General features: G+C 44.3%; 1 protein-coding gene across 1 annotated transcript; it reads left to right on the top strand.

Moving 5' to 3' along the window:
- The first annotated feature begins 916 nt into the window (after positions 1 to 916).
- Positions 917 to 19,223, top strand: LOC101162943 (LIM domain kinase 1). Its single transcript, XM_011483260.4, has 15 exons — positions 917 to 1,241; positions 12,580 to 12,718; positions 13,499 to 13,608; positions 13,702 to 13,863; positions 15,220 to 15,325; positions 15,401 to 15,663; positions 15,730 to 15,919; positions 16,004 to 16,090; positions 16,168 to 16,299; positions 16,378 to 16,437; positions 16,509 to 16,574; positions 16,758 to 16,944; positions 17,019 to 17,074; positions 17,545 to 17,702; positions 17,945 to 19,223. Exons 1-15 carry the CDS (start codon positions 1,198 to 1,200, stop codon positions 18,504 to 18,506), a joined length of 2,322 nt encoding a protein of 773 aa, XP_011481562.1. The 5' UTR covers positions 917 to 1,197; the 3' UTR covers positions 18,507 to 19,223.
- The last annotated feature ends 790 nt before the right edge of the window (positions 19,224 to 20,013 follow it).

The raw sequence follows: 20,013 nt of genomic DNA, 5'->3' as shown, positions 1-20,013 counted from the left end.
TTTTTGCAGAGCATCAGGAGTTCAATAAAATTCCCCTCTGAGTTGTGGGCAGGATTGTTGGGACAGAGTTATTTAGCCTGCGCTGAATTCCCATCATCCATTTAGTCACACGCTTTGCCGATAGCTTACAGCCCCAACTTAACATTAGCGGTGCAACAAAAATGGCGAGCAATATCTGAGCCGTCCAGCAATACAGTTTTGAGCCAGATTCCAGTTCAGACGAGGAAAACAAAGATGTACACGGATCTAGTTCTGGATGCATCAAAATGGAGCAGTGCTCAGCGTATTTTCTATGTCATAAATACGCTCTTTTTCAAATGCTCCTGATTTACAACAATTTGAATTACGGAATACGCAGAAATGCAATTTTTACCTAATATGACTTCTCCATCATCACAAAAACATGTTAAAAATATTATTCTGCACACACCAATACTTTACACTGCTCTCCTTAATAATGGATCAAAATGTGCCATGTCATTGCAAAATAATACTAAAAAAATGACAGGAAATGTACTTTCCTATGCCCATGACAAGTTGTCAGGGTCACTTTTACATGCGAACTCTGATGCTGCAAAGTTTATTCTGACCCGTATCAATGGTTTTGTTCTAAGTCTAAGCTGCTCCCACCCTCTTGCGCTTTGACCAAATTCTCCTTCTTTGTTCTTTGTGTTTGATGAATGGAGCTTTAGCGTGGGATCTGGACAGTGCAGTAACTGGAGCATTTATAAAGAGATTATGCCTAATGGGAACATGGGCTGATTTCAAAACACACAAACTCCTGTGTCCAGAAAAAAAAAGATACTAATCACCTCAAGATTCATCTGTGCTCACATAGTGCAATGAGGCAAGTTTAGCTCTTTTCTATTTGGAGCTGATAGCTGTAACTTAATCTTTAAGAGGTAGTGGAAGGAGCATGAGTGTTTCTGTGTGTGTGTGGTGGGGGGTCTATACCGGAGGGAAATTGGCCAGCTGGTGGTCAGAGGGTCAAAATGTTTTTCTTATTCAACCACACTGCAATGTAAAGAGAACTCATGCACAGGAAGCCTTGAAACGCATGGAGGGAGTGAGCAGCAAACTAAAAAGACCACGCCTGCCATTGCTCGCAGCTGAGTGCACGTATGATCTGCTCATGACTGCATGCAGCACTTCCTCGCCTAACTGGGTGGACTGCGTCTTGACTTCTGGAGGGGCAGAATGTCACGACGGGATCAGAGATTTAGGAAAGGAGTCAAAGGGTGGTAAGAAAACTTCCAGGTTTCTTTTTACCGTTTGAGAATGACAGCAAGAAGAAAGGGAACTATGAAAGAGTGAGAGAAAAATAGCACAAGTGAACTGCAGCACAAATGCATGTATACTTCCTCAAACAGAACTGTTTCATGCAGCAAAGTTAAGTCGCTTGTGCATGAACACGTATTGCATCTTAGAATGTAAAAATCCTTTCTGGAGGTATGAAAAGAAGAGTGTTTGTTGTGTACGAAAGATGCTCTCATAAGATTTTTTTTTGTTGTTCAACCCCATCAGCAATCCTCTTCACTCATTCATCTGTGGTTAAATGCTTATTTATACTTGTATTAAATGTAACTAAAACTATCAACCTAAAACAGCAAATGCAGCATTTCTTTCTTTACATATTTCTATTCATAGTGGTTTTAAGGAAGTTTATCAGGCACAAACAACTCAGAGGAAACAAGACTTTGAGAATACGTCATCTGATTTTTAACAGCTGTTATGCACTGAAGTCTTAACAAAGTCACGTATTTGTTTTGAAATGAGTTCACAAAGATACTCGGGAACAAAGAAATGGTTTTGAATGGCTTGACTTGAGATGATCACATTTTAGGTGGAGCATTAGGGAAATATGAGATGAGTGGCAGGATTTCAATGGACTTGCTGTGTCAGGATCGAATCCAAGGATTTCTTGCAAACAGATGTTCAAGAGGAATTGCAGATGTGGAGCTGGAAGATTTGACATCCGTGGCTCACAGCACAATAACAGAGACAAAAATAAACCTACAGCTGCACACGGTTTTTTTGCAACCTCCCCTCCCCTTTTAATTACAAGTAAAAGACCATCAAGAAAGCAAATAATTTAACTATTTTATAAAAAGTGGCCTGTAATCTGCATTTTCTGCTTTGAAAATTAAAAAAAGTATTTTTGTCCCTGCACAGAAAACGGAAATAAACATTTCTTTGTCAAAACACAAAAAGTAGGATGTGGTTGCCAAGACACATGTAGCAATGACATGGGCGGTCTAAATATTAGAAAAAAATATTTTACATCAACTCTTGAATAGATCTAATAGTCAAGAAAAACTTTAGAAAACTAGTGCAGAAAACTGGGATTACTAAATAAAATCCCATCCCTTTTCTGTGTAGTGAGAGACATTTCTTGAAGTAATTTCTTTTAAAAATTTACCTCTCAAAAGTACTTTTTTAAATGCTTTTTACTTCTACTCAGAGTAAAGCAATGACGAAATCTTAATACTCTCACTCAATTGTATTTGTCCAATTACTTTGTGTTTACTTTTTACATCAGTGAAAGTTGTAATCTTTGAGTTTTTACTCAGCATATTGACATTTTTTTATTTTTACTGAAAATATGGCGTTTCATCGCTGCCAAGAAGTGAAAGGGCGTAAAGACAACTGAGCGGGCGTATTTAGGAACTGAGCGAGGAACCTTACAACCACGCAGGCACAATTCTAACCGAGCGAGCCCGTATTTTAAAACTGCACGTGTCATGATTTCACAAGGATGAGGAACCCAGATGCTGCAACCCAGAAGGAAGACAGGTAAGTGGAGGATGAGAATGGATTTATTGTTTGCTCCAGATGTGAAGATGGCTGGTTTGAGGAGTGTCCAGGTTAGACGTGGCTGTGGCGTGGCTGGAGGGACTTGAAGCGGTTAGCGGCTGCCGAGAGTTTCCGTGCTCCTGAGGTGTAGAATGAAAGGTCCGTGCTGCCGTCACTCGTGAGCGGTAGGATCCTGAGACAGGGAGCAAAGAATTAGTTAGAGCCAGAGACTTGGAACAAAGCTGTAACGAGGCTAGAACCAGAGCAGTCACCATAAGGGGTAACAAACTGGCGTCGAGTAGTGGCGTTGATCTCCTTTTGAATCCACAGAAGATGATGAGGAGAGTGATGGCAATCAGGAACATTAGGGCAGAGCTGGAGGGGGGAGGAGACCGCCAGGCACCGTGACAGTACCCCCCCCTCAACGACCGCCTCCAGGCGGTCCGGGACGCCGATCCGGGTGGGCACGGAAAAAGTCAGCAAGGAGGGCACGGTCCAGGATCAGGGAACGGGAGACCCAAGAGCGTTCCTCCGGACCGTAACCCTCCCAATCCACGAGGAACTGGTGGCCGCGACCCCGGCGGCGGACATCCAAAATCCGACTGACCGTATAAGCCGGGGCACCATCGATGAGCCGGGCGGGTGGAGGGGAGGCGGATGGCGGGCAAAGCGCGCTGTCAACGACAGGCTTGACCTGAGAGACATGAAAGGTGGGATGGACTTTGAGAGCCGCTGGGAGGCGGAGGCGGACACAGGTGGGATTGATGACCTTTTCCACAGTATAGGGACCGATGAAGCGGGGGGCGAGCTTGCGGGAGGTGGCCTGAAGAGGAATATTACGGGATGACAACCAGACTTTCTGACCAGGGTGATATGTAGGACCCACCACACGATGACGGTTGGCCGTACGGCGATTGGTCTCCTTAGTCTGGAGCAGAGCAGCCTTGGTCTGATGCCAGATGCTCTGGCATCGGCGGAGATGGTCCTGAACAGAGGGGACAGCGAGGTCTAACTCGTGGGAAGGAAACAGCGGAGGCGGGAACCCCAGAGCAGCCTCGAACGGGGACAGGCCTGTGGCAGAAGAGGGGTGAGTGTTGTGCGCATATTCGGCCCAAACCAGATACCTGGACCAGTCAGAGGAGTTCCGGTCGGCGAGACAACGCAGTGATGTTTCGAGCTCCTGGTTAGCTCTTTCAGCTTGGCCGTTAGATTGGGGATGATAGCCTGAGGACAGGCTGACTGTGGCCCCCAAGGCCCCACAGAAAGCCTTCCAAACCTGGGAGACAAACTGGGGGCCCCGATCCGAGACAATGTCCACAGGAATACCATGGTGACGGAATACATGCTGGACCAGGATCTCCGTGGTTTCGGTGGCCGTGGGCAACTGTGGGAGCGGGATGAAAAGGACAAATTTAGAGAAGCGGTCTATGACGGTGAGGACGACCGTGTTTCCCTGAGAAGGAGGGAGACCGGTTACAAAGTCCAGGGCAATGTGGGACCAAGGACGCCCGGGAGTGGACAGCGGATGGAGGAGACCAGACGGTGGTGAGTTGGAGGTCTTGGAGCGGGCGCAGGTGGTACAGGCAGCCACATACTCCTTAACGTCCTTAGTCATGGAGGGCCAGAAAAAACGCCGACGGAGGAGGCAGAGAGTCCTGGTGACCCCGCCGTGACAGGCAAGACGTGAGGCGTGGGCCCACGTGATGACGTCGGACCTGAGAGATCGGGGTACATAAAGTGTTCCGTCAGGAGGTTCTGGGTGATTGGGTTCCTCACCTTGAGCTTGCATCACTTTATTCTCAATGTCCCAGGTAACGTTTCCAACGATGCAGGTGGAGGGAATGATGGGGTTCGTGGTGCCGTCCTGGTCATCAGAGGAGCAGTACTTCCGTGAGAGGGCGTCGGGCTTAATATTGCGGCTTCCTGGTCTGTAGGTTATGGTGAAATTGAAACGGTCAAAGAACAGGCACCAGCGGGCTTGACGGGAATTCAGTCTCTTGGCGGAGCGAAGATATGAAAGGTTCCTGTGATCAGTCCAGACAATAAATGGATGAACCGCACCCTCCAGCCAGTGTCGCCATTCTTCCAATGCTAATTTAATAGCGAGAAGTTCACGGTTGCCCACATCATAGTTGCGCTCAGCAGGGGTCAGTTTCTTAGAAAAGAAAGCGCAGGGCTTCAATTTGTTGGAGGACTCTTCCCGCTGAGATAATACTGCCCCGACGCCTGAGTCGGAGGCGTCAACCTCGACCACGAATTGTCTAGCTGGGTCGGGTTGTATTAGTATGGGGGCTGTAACGAAGAGGTTCTTGAGAGTGTCAAAAGCTTCTTGGGCATCCGAGTTCCATTGGTAGGCCCGAACAGTGGAAGTGAGTCGCGTGAGGGGAGCCGCGATGGAGCTGTAATTTCTAATAAACCGCCTATAGAAATTAGCGAACCCTAAAAATTGCTGAAGTTTCTTACGCGTGGTAGGGGGTTCCCACTTGGAGACAGCCTCGATTTTAGCGGGGTCGGGTCGAATGCTACCTGCCTCGAAGATGTACCCTAAGAAGGGGACGACGGTGGAATGAAACAGACATTTTTCGGCTTTGACAAAAAGCTGATTTTCAGACAATCGTTGGAGTACCTGACGAACGTGGTTTCTGTGCTGATCAGGATGTTTAGAGTAGATCAGTATGTCGTCAAGGTAGACAAAAACGAAGCGGTCGATAAAGTCCCGTAGAACGTCGTTTATGAGGCGCTGGAACACGGCAGGAGCGTTTGTTAACCCGAATGGCATGACGAGATACTCATAATGACCGAGAGGAGTTTTGAAAGCGGTTTTCCATTCATCACCCTCCTTGACCCGTACGAGATGATAAGCATTTCGTAGGTCAAGCTTGGAAAAGATACGGGCCTCCTGAATCGAGTCAAAGACAGAGCTGATGAGCGGAAGGGAATACTTGTCTTTTACCGTGATCTGATTTAGTTCTCGATAATCTACGCACGGTCGGAGGGTTTTGTCCTTCTTCTCGACAAAAAAAAACCCTGCACCGACAGGGGAGGAAGAAGGACGAATGTGCCCCGAGGAAAGTGCCTCTTGAATGTAAACCTCCATAGCGGCTTTCTCGGGGCCAGAGAGATTGAACAGCCTACTTTTAGGGAGAGGAGCGCCGTCCAATAAAGTGATTGAACAGTCGTAAGGCCGGTGGGGAGGTAAGGCACCAGCCTTAACTTTGCTGAAAACGGTGTGAAGATCGTGGTAGCAACTAGGCACGTTAGACAGATCGATCTCCTCAGGAGATTTAACGGAGGCAGAATTAGCGGGTGGAACAGCGGATTGCAAACAGTTAGCGAGGCAGAACTCGCTCCAACCAATAATACGACGATGGACCCAATCAAATTGCGGGTTGTGGTGACGAAGCCAAGAGTACCCCAGAATAATGGGGTTCTGGGGGGTTTGAGTTACGAAGAACCGGGCGAATTCTCTATGATTACCAGAAGTAATTAATAACACCGGTTCCGTACGGTGAGTAATCACCGAAAGGTGTTGACCCCCCAACCCAGCGGCTCTAATAGGGGAAGGAAGGGACTCTGTAGGCAGGGACAGGCGAGTAACTAGGCTGTGATCTATAAGATTCTGTTCAGCGCCGGAGTCAAAGCGTGGAGATCCAAAGTCTCAGAAACATGACTTAACTTGACAGGAATGCGGAGAAAATCTTTAGAAGATGACAAGACTTGACCCGCCCGCGGCCTGTCCTCTAGCGGGGGGTTTTGGAGTTTAAACGCAGGCTACATTGGTGTACCTGGTGTCCTGGTTTTCCGCAGTAAAAGCATGCCCCTTCGATCCGGCGTCGCTGCCTCTCCTCTGCGGAAAGCTTGGAGTGTCCAATCTGCATGGGCTCGTCGGTCTGACTGCGAGAGGTTTCAGACTGGGTTATAGGAGAAATGTGTGCCGCCGTACCTTGTGGTGGATTAGCAGGACTTCTGCGTGGAGGCTGAGGTCTTTCATGCTGTCGTTCACGTAAGCGGGTGTCCGAACGGAGAGCCGCCGTGACGAGCTCCTCAAAAGAGTGGGTTTCTGGTTGCGAACACAGGTGGTCCTTAATGACTTCATTTAAAGACTGATAGAAGACCCCTCTCAATGCTGGATCCGTCCAGCCGGCTTCCACCGCCAGGATTCTGAAGTCTATGACGTGGTCGCTCACTGAGCGACTTCGCTGCTTAAGAGCCAGAAGCTTTCGTGAGGCTTCCTCCCGCTTACGGGGTTGGTCAAAAACCAGCCTGAATTCATTAATGAAGTGCTCGTACGATAGGTGGGTGACAGGATTGGCGGCCAGGAAAGCCTGAGCCCACTGCAGCGCTTTATTGCGGAGTGAGTTTATGATCAGGGTAATCTTGCTGAGGTCGGAGTCATAATACCTCGGGGCTTGCTGGAACAGGAGACTACATTGCAGCAGGAACCCTCCACAAGCTTCGACGTCGCCGAAGAATGGTTCCGGCTGCAGTCGGTAGTTTTCAGGTGACGGACCGGAAGCGGAAACTGCGGCGATGCTGGAAGCGGGAGGTGATGGTGCGGGGGTAGCCCCCTGGACAGTTAAATTCATCAAAGTTTGCGTTAGACCATCCAGGCGCCGAAAAAGTTCCTGTTGGGCAGAGGATACTTGCGACAGAGCGTCGGCTTGGCGGCCCAGGGCGATGCCTTGCTGGCTGACGGCAAAACGAAGTCCCTCTGGATCAGCTGGGTCCGGAAGTTGGCCAGTTTGTTCTGTCATGATTTCACAAGGATGAGGAACCCAGATGCTGCAACCCAGAAGGAAGACAGGTAAGTGGAGGATGAGAATGGATTTATTGTTTGCTCCAGATGTGAAGATGGCTGGTTTGAGGAGTGTCCAGGTTAGACGTGGCTGTGGCGTGGCTGGAGGGACTTGAAACGGTTAGCGGCTGCCGAGAGTTTCCGTGCTCCTGAGGCATAGAATGGAAGGTCCGTGCTGCCGTCACTCGTGAGCGGTAGGATCCTGAGACAGGGAGCAAAGAATTAGTTAGAGCCAGAGACTTGGAACAAAGCTGTAACGAGGCTAGAACCAGAGCAGTCACCATAAGGGGTAACAAACTGGCGTCGAGTAGTGGCGTTGATCTCCTTTTGAATCCACAGAAGATGATGAGGAGAGTGATGGCAGCTGGTGGCAATCAGGAACATTAGGGCAGAGCTGGAGGGGGGAGGAGACCGCCAGGCACCGTGACAGCACGCCTGCAATCCTAACTGAGGGGCGATCTTGCCTGGTCAATTCCCCTTTGCGTGCTCACCTGGATTTTTGCACAGTGTTAAGGGGGCGTTTTTGTCAGTTGGGGGCCGGTGTTCAGGGGTGTGTTGTCACTCAGATCAACTCAGATTTGCTGGTCAAATTCGGTGAGGCAGCAGGGCGGGACTTTCATTTATCAGAGCAGGGGTGGTAAACAGGCGGCTCTTGAGCTGCATGCGGCTCTCTGCCTTTTATCATAGTTTCTATATACAGTATTTTCACAACCATGAGGCGAGAATAAAAGTCTTACATTGTCTCCAAAATGTACAGAGCGGCCCTAATGTCTTATTGTGTGACTTCGGTAAAGAGGACCTAGGAGAGAACAGCATGAGAACGGTTTGGAGAGAGGTGGGGATGTGAAATAAGACCCCTCGCCCCCAGTGCAAAGGTGCAGATATGTGCATAATGCAGAACAATTTCGCTTTTGAAACCCTGAAAATGCGTAGAGACACGACTATGAAGCACAGTTTAAACTGCAATCTATCAGCTAAGCGGATTAACATGGGAATCAAGCAGCAGCAGTTCGGTCCCTCGGCAGCCGGCTCGCTGCATGTCTGCATTCACAGCTTGAAGCGAACAATTCTGATTAAAAGGCAAAAAGCAATCTTTTTTCTTTTGAAATGCATTTGTAGTTCACTCTCTGTGTTAATACAAATTTTTTAAAATACTTGCTGACACATTTGAATGTTCAGAAGAGTTATTAAGGCTGGAAGTCCGAATCTGTGAATATCTTTCTAACTTTACCAAAAACTTAGATGCCAGAGAATTTAAAATAATAAATCCATGGTTCACAAGTGAGGACGCTGGTAAAACCAACTCCGACAAGACAAGAAGACGCAGCAGCAGCTGAGTTTCCACGGATACAAGGCGAGGTTGCCTGTGTGGGAAGATCGACTCGAGCGCAGCAACTTCCAGCAGATGACAATGAAAAGCTGTCCATACTCCGCTCCTTTTACTGGGAGGCAGCGCCGGGCGAGCTACGCCACACTTTTGGACTTTAGGACTAAAGCTGGGGCTGACGTGTCTGCTTGCACTGTTCTTTAGAGCAGCACAGCAACAAAACAGACTCTGACGATGATGGAAGGGAAGCTGGCGTGTTTGATGTTCATTTCAGATACAGAAGATGAGGACTTTGATTCATTTTTGGATGCTGATTGATGACTGAAAAAAAAAAAATGAACCACAACCAACTCAGTTTTGCGCTCGCTGCCTTTTTAAAACACACACCAGCATGCATGTTTTACCGGTATGATTTAATGTTAAATACAGAAAAAAACATCCATTACTGAAACGGCGCAGTTTAATCCAGTGCTGTTGTATTGTAAGGAGAGGAGTGTGTTTTGGGAAATAATATGGCTTTAATTGTGTGTGTGTGTGTGTGTGTGTGTGTGTGTGTGTGTGTGTGTGTGTGTGTGTGTGTGTGTGTATATGTCTGGCAGGTCAGTGCGTGGTGTGGCTCTTTGACTATCACAGTTAAAAATGTCGGCTTTTTGTGTCAAACTTGTTCGCCCCCCCTGTTTGTGCTAGAGACTTTAATAGAAAAAAACTGCGGATGTAACAAGGATTAAAACGTTAACTAACGACCCAAGACCAAGGTAAGAAAGTGCAGCAGGTTTTTCTGTGCTGTAAGTTTTTCTCATGTGAAAATCACTGCATCCGTTACCATTTTAATCCACGTTACAGCCGCCGTTTCTTTTCTATTAAAGCCTCTAAAAATGAAAGTCCCGCCCCACTGCATCGCCGGATTTGACCAGCAAATTTTGGCCAATCAGATCGATCAGAAAGGTTTCTTCCCCCAAGTGACAAACACACCCCTGAACACCGCCCCCCCAAGTGACAGAAACGCCCCCTTAACACTGCGCACAAATCCAGGTGAGCACGCAAAGGGGAATTGACCGTGCAAGTTTTGCAGTTTTAAAATGCAGGGTCGCCCGGTTAGAATTGCGCCTGCGCGGTTGTAAGGTTCCTCACTCAGTTCCTGAATACGCCCGCTCAGTTGTCTTTACGCCCTTTCACTTTATGGCAGCGATGAAACGCCATGAAAAGCCCATCGAGACAACTGTTGTTGTGATTTTGGGCTATGCAAATAAAATTGAATTGAATTGAATTGAAATTGATCATGAAAACACCAGAATTTGAACTTTTTATCTTTCTGACCAAACAGGTTTAGAAAAATGAATATGTTCCCCATCAAATTTTCACTTGCTTGAGAAATTTTCCACCAGTTACTTTTTTTAGTCTATCTTGAGTCAGTACTTGAACCAAATCATTTTTACACTGACCAAAAATATAAACACCACACTATTTTTATTGCTCCCATTTTTTATGGTATGAACTCAAAGATGTGAAACATTTTCCACATACACCAAATAACCAGTTCTCTGAAATATTGTTCACAAATCTGTCTAAATCTGTGATGGTGAGCACTTCTCCTTTGCCAAGACAATCCATCCCACCTCGCAGGTGTGCCATATCAAGATGCTGATTAGACAGCATGATTATTGCACAGGTGTGCCTTAGACTGGCCACAAGAAAAGGCCACTCTGAAATCTTTGTTTTGTTTTGTTTTATTGAGGGGGTCAGGGGACTCAGACAACCAGTCAGTATATCTGGTGTGACCACCATTTGCCTCATGAAGTGCGACACATCTCCTTCGCATAGAGTTGATCAGGTTGTCGATTGTGGCCTGTGGAATGTTGGTCCACTCTTCTTCAATGGCTGTGCAAAGTTGCTGGATATTGGCAGGAACTGGAACACGCTGTTGTATACGCCGATCCAGAGCATCCCAAACATGCTCAATGGGTGACATGTCCGGTGAGTATGCTGGCCATGCAAGAACTGGGATGTTTTCAGCTTCCAACAATTGTGTACAGATCCTTGCAACATGGGGCCGTGCATTATCATGCTGCAACATGAGGTGATGTTGTTCGATGTACGGCACAACAATAAGCCCCAGGATCTCGTCACGGTATCTCTGTGCATTCAAAATGCCATCAATAAAATGCACCTGTGTTCTTTGCCCATAACATACGCCTGCCCATACCATAACCCCACCACCACCATGGGCTACTCGATCCACAACATTGACATCAGAAAACCGTTCACCCACACGACTCCACACACGCTGTCTGCCATCTGCCCTGAACAGTGTAAACCGGGATTCATCCGTGAAGAGAACACCTCTCCAACGTGCCAGACACCATCGCATGTGAGCATTTGCCCACTCAAGTCGGTTACGACGACGAACTGGAGTGAGGTCGAGACCTCGATCAGGACGACGAGCATGCAGATGAGCGTCCCTGAGACGGTTTCTGACAGTTTGTGCAGAAATTCTGTGGTTATGCAGACCGATTGTTTCAGCAGCTGTCAGAGTGGCTGGTCTCAGACGATCTTGGAGGTGGACATGCTGGATGTGGAGGTCTTGGGCTGGTGTGGTTACACATGGTCTGCGGTTGTGAGGCCGGTTGGATGTGCTGCCAACTTCTCGGAAACACCTTTGAAGACGGCTTATGGTGGAGAAATGGACATTCAATTCACTAGTAACAGTTCTGGTGGACATTCCTGCTATCAGTATACCAATTGCATGCTCCCTCAAAACTAAGGCACACCTGTGCAATAATCATGCTGTCTAATCAGCATCTTGATACCGCACACCTGCGATGTGGGATGGATTGTCTTGATAAAGGAGAAGTGCTCACTATCACAGATTTAGACAGATTTTTGAACAATATTTCAGAGAAATGGGTATTTTGTGTATGTGGAAAATGTTTCACATCTTTGAGTTCATACCATAAAAAATGGGAGCAATAACAAAAGTGTTGCATTTATATTTTTGATCAGTGTAATTCTACTGTACCATTTTTAATTAGCATCACTCCTACTTGAGTTTAATGCTTGGCTTCTCCACACACGTCTGGGTAAAAAACAACCTTTTATTGATGGGAAGATAGTGTGACATTTACAGTCAAGGCTGAGAGAGAGGAAACAGGGATCAGAAGTTACTCCAGGAAGTTTACTCCCACTATGAGCGCAGTGAGATAAGGAAACTCTTTTTTTTCTCTTTTTACTTAACCCTTGTGCTATCCTAGGCACTTTAACTTTGGGAGTTGGGTCATCTAGACCCACTAGACATTGCTCTGAACCTTTTTTCTTCAATGATTTGTGATCTTCACTGGTGTCCATGGATTACATGACATCTTTCCACCTTTATCCACCTTTGTCATGGTAGGGAGAACACGTCAATGCGAGGGTGGGGTCATATAAGATAGCACAAGGGTTAAGATGTCAAGGAAATTTACTGTTTAATAAAAAAGACAAAAATGAAAGAAACTGAGTTTACAGCCACATCTCACAGCTCCAACAAATGCAGGCTCATTGCAAATTAACATTACTTATCAGTTTGGGGATTTAAGCTGGTTTACAAAGCCATGAGGTCACCCTCATCCAACTCTGCTCTTGTCATCCCATTTTCCACTATCCTCCCACTGCTTTCCTATTACTGTAGGTGCTGTGAGTGTGACTGCATCCTGTCTCACTGGTACTATGAAAGGGAGGGTCAACTCTTCTGCAAGAAACACTACTGGTCCCGCTTTGGAGAACACTGCCACGGCTGCAAGGAGACCATCTTGACAGGACTCATCATGGTAATCTGACAAAAAAGTAAAAGATACACAAGTTAAAAGGAATAGCCACACATAAATTTGCTTTAATAGTGCAAAATGTGTGCAGATATCCAGGTTAAATAACTCTAAGACATGAAAATTACACAAAAAATAAGGTGTAAAATCAAAGTTGCTGCTAATGCAAACGTGTAAAAGGGCCCCATAGTAAAAAGCATTATCAGGAACTGGTGGTGTCAGACCTTATATGCAGGAGGCTAGGCTTGATGGCAGAAAATAAAACATTTAATAAATTTACATGACAAAACCATTGGTGCACCATAAAAGTGACAAAGCAGAGCAGATGTCCTGACAAGGAAGAACTAAAAACCAGACACTTAATTACACTGAGGTTAAATAACTGAAATGAAGACAGCTGTGAATTGGGACAAACCTGAAACTGCTGTGACTGACAAAGGGCCAATTCAAAACAGAACATGACCAAAAACCCTGGCAAAACTGACAAAAACCAAACCCAAGTTTGCAATCCTAACAAGCTTCACAATACAAAATGGCAAACTCAGCATGCTAAGCCATGTTTGTGTGCGTTCAAAGCTTTCCTGTCTCCTGGTTTCCTCTCGATATGCTTCTTTGCTTTTGACTCATCCTGGAGGATATCCTCTGAAAACATCCTTTATGCACAAGTGAGCCCATGGAGCTGTTCGGGTTAAGACCTGCTCCAATTCCTTAGTCTGACGAAAATAACCCTTCTGTATTCTGGGCTCCTACAGTTGTTTTGACTAAACTACTATTCTGTGTTACAAGGTTGCTGGAGAACAAAAGTACCATCCTGAGTGTTTCACCTGCGTAAACTGTGAAATGGTCATTGGAGATGGAGACACGTACACGCTTATTGAACGATCCAAACTGTACTGGTAAAAATAAAAATAGAGAAATATATAGAAACAATGATAAATACTGGTCATTTTCTATTGTTCTCCTTTGTCAATTTTGTTCTTTCCATGTAGTGGCCACTGCTTCTGTCAGGGTGTGGTAACAGATGGGAGGTCAATTCTTACCAAGAGGCCCCACATGGTGGCGCTGGTCACTCTCCCTCCCCATGGAAGGAAAGGCCTGACTTTTGCAGTTGACTTGAATCAAGACACAGGACCTCTCATCACAGTAACACAGTGAGTGTCTGCAGGGGGGCCTTTCAACCAGCAAAAACTCAAATCTGAACACTTTGAATTGATCATAGTAGTAGGTTTAGGGGCTGTCATTTGGACTTGGTTTTTAAAGTTAGAAGACGTTTCACCTCTTTTCCAAAAGGCTTTGTCAATTCTGTCAAACTTTAAAAACTAAGTCCAGATGACAACCTTTAAACCTACTACTAAGATGGAATAAACCTGGATGAATGAGAGTCTTCATCGACACTTTGAATTGACTTATTAAAATGCTCAAAACACAACAAACCAAAAAAGTAACATTAAACAAACATGTAACCGACTCTAAATTCCCTCTCCAATCATTTTTGAGCTGTTTTTAAAAGCGTTCCCACTGTTCTTCTAATTATGGTTATGTCGTTTTTCGCCTAAATCAAACTACCTGTGCCGTTTTCAAGGACATAGTTTCTGCAGAGCAGCAGTTCATTAGAAAGTAAGAAGTAAGCCCGTCCCTACTTCTCATCATCCCTCTGTTTACACACTCTCCCGCTAGCTTAAAGCCCCTTACAACCCCAACTGAACATTAGCAGTGCAACAGAAATGGTGAGCAACATTGTAGCTGTCCAGCCGTTCAGTTTTGACCCAGATGCCAGCTCAGACAAGCAAACAAAGACGTACATAGATCTAATCGTCTATAAGTGGCATCAGAATAGAGCAGAGCAGCCGTTGACTGTAGCCCCTACATCACTGCTACAGGCTTTTTCCAAAGCCATATTTTCATCTGGTACTGATTCACAATGATTTAAACAAAAAAATACCCAGACATTTTTGTTCTTTATACACGTCCTCCATGAGAAGAAGGCCACAAGAACACGTTAAAAATAACTAAAACAGGATTTTCATTAGAGTGGGTCATTAAAACACAATGAACTAACAATTCACATTTTACTGAGAAATAATCAGTTTTAAGACAACATACACTACCAACTAAAATTGTTTTTTTTCCAACTCAAGGTGGTAAAGTCCAGGTAATATATTAAAATGGTCTAAAAGGCAGCTGTGAAGTCCCAGAAGTTTAAAAAATGGATAGATAAGGTTACCTTGCAATGAAAAAGTAAATACACTTACTACTCCAAAAGTAGCAAAAGTAAGTGTAAGTAAGTGTTTCCTTTCAATGGAAAATGAAACTAATTAAAGATTTAAAGCTGCTTTAGTGCAATAGAAGTTTGATTGGTTCACGTACCAGTGGAAGTCATAAAATCTTCCTTTACTCTTTTTTTGTTTGTTTGTTTTCAAACGTCACTGAAATCTTAGGATTGAGGCTGTTGGATGCGAAATGAAAGCTGACTTTCTGTTCTGTTGGCCTCCACCCCTCTGCTTCAGGTTAGACTCAACTGTCCTCAGTCCTGACCTGTTGTCTTCAGTTCAAGAAGGTGACAAAGTCCTGGAAGTCAACGGCATTCCCGTCCAGAATGTTTCTCCAGATGAGGTACCAAAAGCTCCCAGAAACAATGACATTAAATCAAAACAGTCCTTGTTTTTAGTTTCATCTTTTTGCCTCTAGATAAACCGAGTGATTCAAGACACAAACAGACCTCTGCAGCTGACCATTGAACATAATCCACCACCTTATCATGATGACCTTCAACCAGGCATTCCTGCAGAAAACATGAGCTCGCCTTCACCCCGCATCCAAGACAAGCTTTCTTCCAAGCTTCCCAGTCTGGAGGAAGAACCAACTCCTCATGAAGAAGCAGAGGAGCAGAAGACAAGACTCTCACCGCCTCAGCCACAAGGAGCCACAGGGATGCGATCCAGACTCATTCTGTGAGCACTATCACAAACTTTTTATAATTTCTCCTTCATTTCTTTCTAAGTCGTTCTCTGTTTCAGGCGCAGCTGCAGTATCGACAAGTGTCCACTGTCCCCCAGAGCTCTGTCCCTTTTATCTCAAAGGAAGGACATGGTTCGCTCTGAGTCTCTCAGAGTGGACCCCGGAGAACGGACGCATCGCATCTTCAGACCTTCAGACCTGATCCATGGAGAAGTGTTGGGCAAAGGCTGCTTTGGACAAGCTGTCAAGGTATTTAGACCTTTGAATTAAATCAATCAAAATATTTCCCCTATTAATGTCAATGGAGGGTGTGATAATCGTTTGGTTGTCAAGGTAACACATCAAGAAACGGGAGAGGTGATGGTGATGAAAGAGTTGATACGCTTTGATGAAGAGACACAGAGGACATTCCTGAAGGAGGTTAGGAGGCAGGGAATAAATACGACTGATTTAAAGATTTTTTAAAAGGTTGAATGACTTATTGGTGGTCTTCACAGGTGAAGGTGATGCGCTGCCTTCATCATCCCAATGTTCTCAAGTTCATTGGACTGTTTTATAAAGACAAGCGAATACACTTTGTCTCTGAATATATTCAGGGGGGAACACTCCGAGAAGCTATCACAAAAATGGTGAGTTCAAATGATCACTGGGACATGGGTGGTATTGGCGTCTGCAGACATAATGTGTTGGTTATTATCTTCTAATAGGACCAGGACTTTTCCTGGACTATAAGAGTTGGTTATGCCAAAGATATTGCAGCTGGAATGGTGAGTTATGTTACCAAACACATTAAAATACACTTGACTTGATCCCATTTAAATCTCTCATTTTTTTAAAGGCATATCTGCACTCCATGAATGTTATCCATCGAGATCTGAACTCGTTCAACTGTCTGGTCAGAGAGGTGAGCAAATCTACCATCTACTTGATTTGTCAAATATTTATCTCCCTTATTTAAAAATAAACCCCAAAGTGAACACATGCAATAAACTGCATTAAGGAAACTGGACTGGCTGGGAAAAAGGCCTAAAGGTTTGATTCTGCTGCTCATTTGGTCTCAAGAACTCTGCATATTTCTTTGGATTAGAATCATTCTGTGGTGGTAGCAGACTTTGGACTTGCCAGGCTGGTGATGGAGGAGAAGAATCAGAGCAGGACATCTTCTCTAGAACGACCTGCAAAGGGGAACCTTTCAGAGCTGCGGAGACCAGACCGACGAAAACGATACACAGTGGTGGGAAACCCTTACTGGATGGCCCCTGAGATGATCCACGGTGAGTGTGGGAGGTGTACAGCATCGAATTTAGCACTGAATTCTGGTATTTAAATAATGTTTCTTCCATTGCAGGGAAAAGCTATGATGAACGGGTGGACATATTTTCTTTTGGAATCATGATTTGTGAGGTAAAAGTGAAATAAAAGCATTGTTTAAATGACCCATTCCGAGGGAAAATTTGTTGTTTGTGGTTTTGCCCTGTTTTTGTGACATCTTTGTGATGATGGACGACAAATAGAAAGAAAATTAAAATTGCATTTCTGAGAAATTCTTTATTCAAATTGTTGTGAATGAGGAGCAGACGAAAAAAAGCTGTTAGAAAAAGCTTGTAATTATGACCTAGTGGCTACAATCGGTGAATCACAAGCTCGCAGCTCCACTCATTTCCAACGCTTTGTAGATGACTAGATCAATGGACGTCTTCGTTTTCCTTGTCTGAGAAAATAGATCAAAGGTTGATCAGAGTAGGACTTTGACATAGTCGTCACTCCATTTATACGCACACAAAGATGGAGATGCAGGTGAATTCCTGCAGTAAATCATTTTTATACTACTCAATGGAACGTTTATGAATAAACTACTCTTTTCCTTTTCTTAGATTATTGGTCGAGTGAGTGCCGATCCTGATTACCTTCCCCGAACGAATGACTTTGGACTCAATGTCCCAAGTTTCCTGCAGCAGTATTACCCTCCTGAGTGCCCCTCTGCCTTCCTGCCCCTGGCTGCTCTCTGCTGTGACATGGATGCTGATAAACGGTGGGACTGCTAGAAAATATAACAATTTTACATCAACCCGTGGAGGGCAAATAGTTTTCAGTAAACTTGAGAATCTATTTAAATCATTGAGGTAACATGACAACCAGATGATTTGCTACTAAACCTGGTTGAATCTCTCGGTTGTGATCTGCTCCTTTTGTGAGCATCAGATTGAAAAATGGGAAATGACCATCTTTGACAAGCGAGTAAACTGTCATTTCTGTGATCTCTTTGCTCTCTAGTCCCTCGTTTTCAAAGCTGGAGGAGTGGCTGGACAACGTAGTGATGCACCTGAACATCGGTCTGCCTTTGCTCTCTGAGTTAGAGCAGCTCTGTCGGGCCTTCTGGAAGGATTATGACCACCTAAACCTCACTCCAAACCAGGATGTGACTGAACATCAGAAACTTTGCTCACAGACGGAAGAACAAACCAACAGTGCTGAACATTGCACAGAAAATACAAACAATAACACAGAGTCTTACCTTTTAACTCTAAGCCAAAATTCAAATATCCCACTTGAAAGTCATTCAAATGGGAATCTGGAGAGACATAGTGATCTCAACAATGTGAGGAATGGATCAAAGGACTCAAATCTCTTGTCCCTAAAGATCACAGACTCAGGCCAGAGTGAGTGTGACACCTGTGAGACGATGAATAACTCCACAGCTACACCAGAATCTCAGCAGGAGTCCTCCGAGCCTCAGCAGGTCAAAGGCCACACCACTCTGAGTCGGTCAAGCAGGCCCAGAAGGGTGTGCAGAGTTCTGTGGGACAAGCCCCCAGAAGACACCTCTGTCCCCTGACTCCTCATCAAAAACCTTTAGTGAAGACTTTGTGCCTTTTTCAACAATTGGGAGTCCGTTATCAATCTGTGGGTGAATGCAGGAAAATCCTGCAGAATACGTCTAAAATGTGGCTAAGTAGAAAGAAATGATTGCGGCTTCATACTGCTTGTGGGAAAAAAAGAGCCTTTTGTTTCGTTTTTAGGTTTAATAAGAAAGATTTTAGCAAAAAGAGCCAAAACAGTTTGAAGACTTCAGTAGAGTATTTTAAGACTTTCCGTGTTTATTTTATTTATTTATTTATTAACAGCCTGTCCTCACGTCAAATTCAATCTGTCAAGTTTAGCAATTGCTCTCTAATTTCATCCATGCTTTAGACGGCTGTGAAATGCGTGTCTTGTTATTCCATCATCTGTGCTGCATTTATTAGAATGTGCTTGTGTACTTTTTGCCAGAAAATGTTGGAATTGATCCAACGCTGAGCTGTGAAACAGTTACTGAACTGTAAATGATACAATAGAGAGAAAACGGATGACTTGAGCCAGTTCATAGCAGAGTTTAGGGTGGAAAAGTTTCAAGGCAAATGACAAATTAAAGAAAAAAATCCAGGATGGATTTGAATATTGTCAACTTATTGACCAGTCTGACCTCAGATAATATTTGCAACTGTAATTATTGTCTGTTATATTTTGGTGTCTTTTTCGCTCTATGAAAGAAGGATCGTGAAAAGAAGCAAAAGTTGTATATGGTTTTTATTTACTAACAAATTATACCTAATTGATTGATGAAATCCTTGTTTTGTACCTTGCAGAGTATAAAGGCAGATCCTTTCACAATACAAAACGTTTATTTTCATATAAGAAGTCGAGGGGAACTTAAGGTCTCGATCAGGGCTGCAACTATTTGTCCTGTTGACAACATTTACAAAAAAAGTTTGACATAGATCTCAAGTATTGACGCTCCTCCTTTTCTTCTGTTATTGTTTGTGCAAACATTGTCTATGGCACATAGAATGTGAGCTATATCCTGCGTAACAGAAGAAGCAGCACAATAGGAGAACTAAAGCATAAAAGTAGCTCAAACGTCCTTTTTAGTGAATAATGACAGTCTGATAAAAGTTTAAGATATTCATTTCAAATTTCTAAGAGAAACATATACCTGCATTCATGATTTGGTTGGTTTAATTGTTGAGAAAGAACTAAAAGAAAAAAACCTGATCGCAAAATCCACATCCCAATGTTTTTGAGTACAAATACTAAATGCATACATTTAAGAAGGGTGTATGCAAAACAGAATTTTGGGGTTTTGTGGGAAAAAAATACTTTGAAGTTCCTGAATTTGGTATTTTTAGGGTCTAAATTAGTTACAATAAGTTATAATAAATTTATAGTTACTTATGACAGAGTATAAGTTGTTAACAAAGAATATAAATAGAACAATTTTGAAAATTGTTGTGACAGAGGGAACTTAAAGTTGGCACATTGTTTGCTTCAAATCCTGTAATTTATCAAAGCTGGCTATTTATGTA

This window comes from Oryzias latipes, chromosome 14, assembly GCF_053564925.1.
Source record: "Oryzias latipes strain Hd-rR chromosome 14, Olatipes_Hd-rR_3.1".
Lineage (NCBI taxonomy): Eukaryota > Metazoa > Chordata > Actinopteri > Beloniformes > Adrianichthyidae > Oryzias > Oryzias latipes.
The sequence above is the reverse complement of the archived record's forward strand: the minus strand, read 5'-3'. Positions and strand labels throughout refer to the sequence as shown.

What these genes read in the sequence shown, in the direction of transcription:
- LOC101162943 (XM_011483260.4), top strand. Translation starts at nt 1,198, where the DNA reads ATGTCACGACGGGATCAGAGATTTAGGAAAGGAGTCAAAGGGTG. An exon ending in AGGAAAGGAGTCAAAGGGTG is followed by an intron (nt 1,242 to 12,579) that starts GTAAGAAAACTT and finishes CTATTACTGTAG; the next exon opens with GTGCTGTGAGTGTGACTGCA. An exon ending in GCTTTGGACAAGCTGTCAAG is followed by an intron (nt 15,920 to 16,003) that starts GTATTTAGACCT and finishes TTGGTTGTCAAG; the next exon opens with GTAACACATCAAGAAACGGG.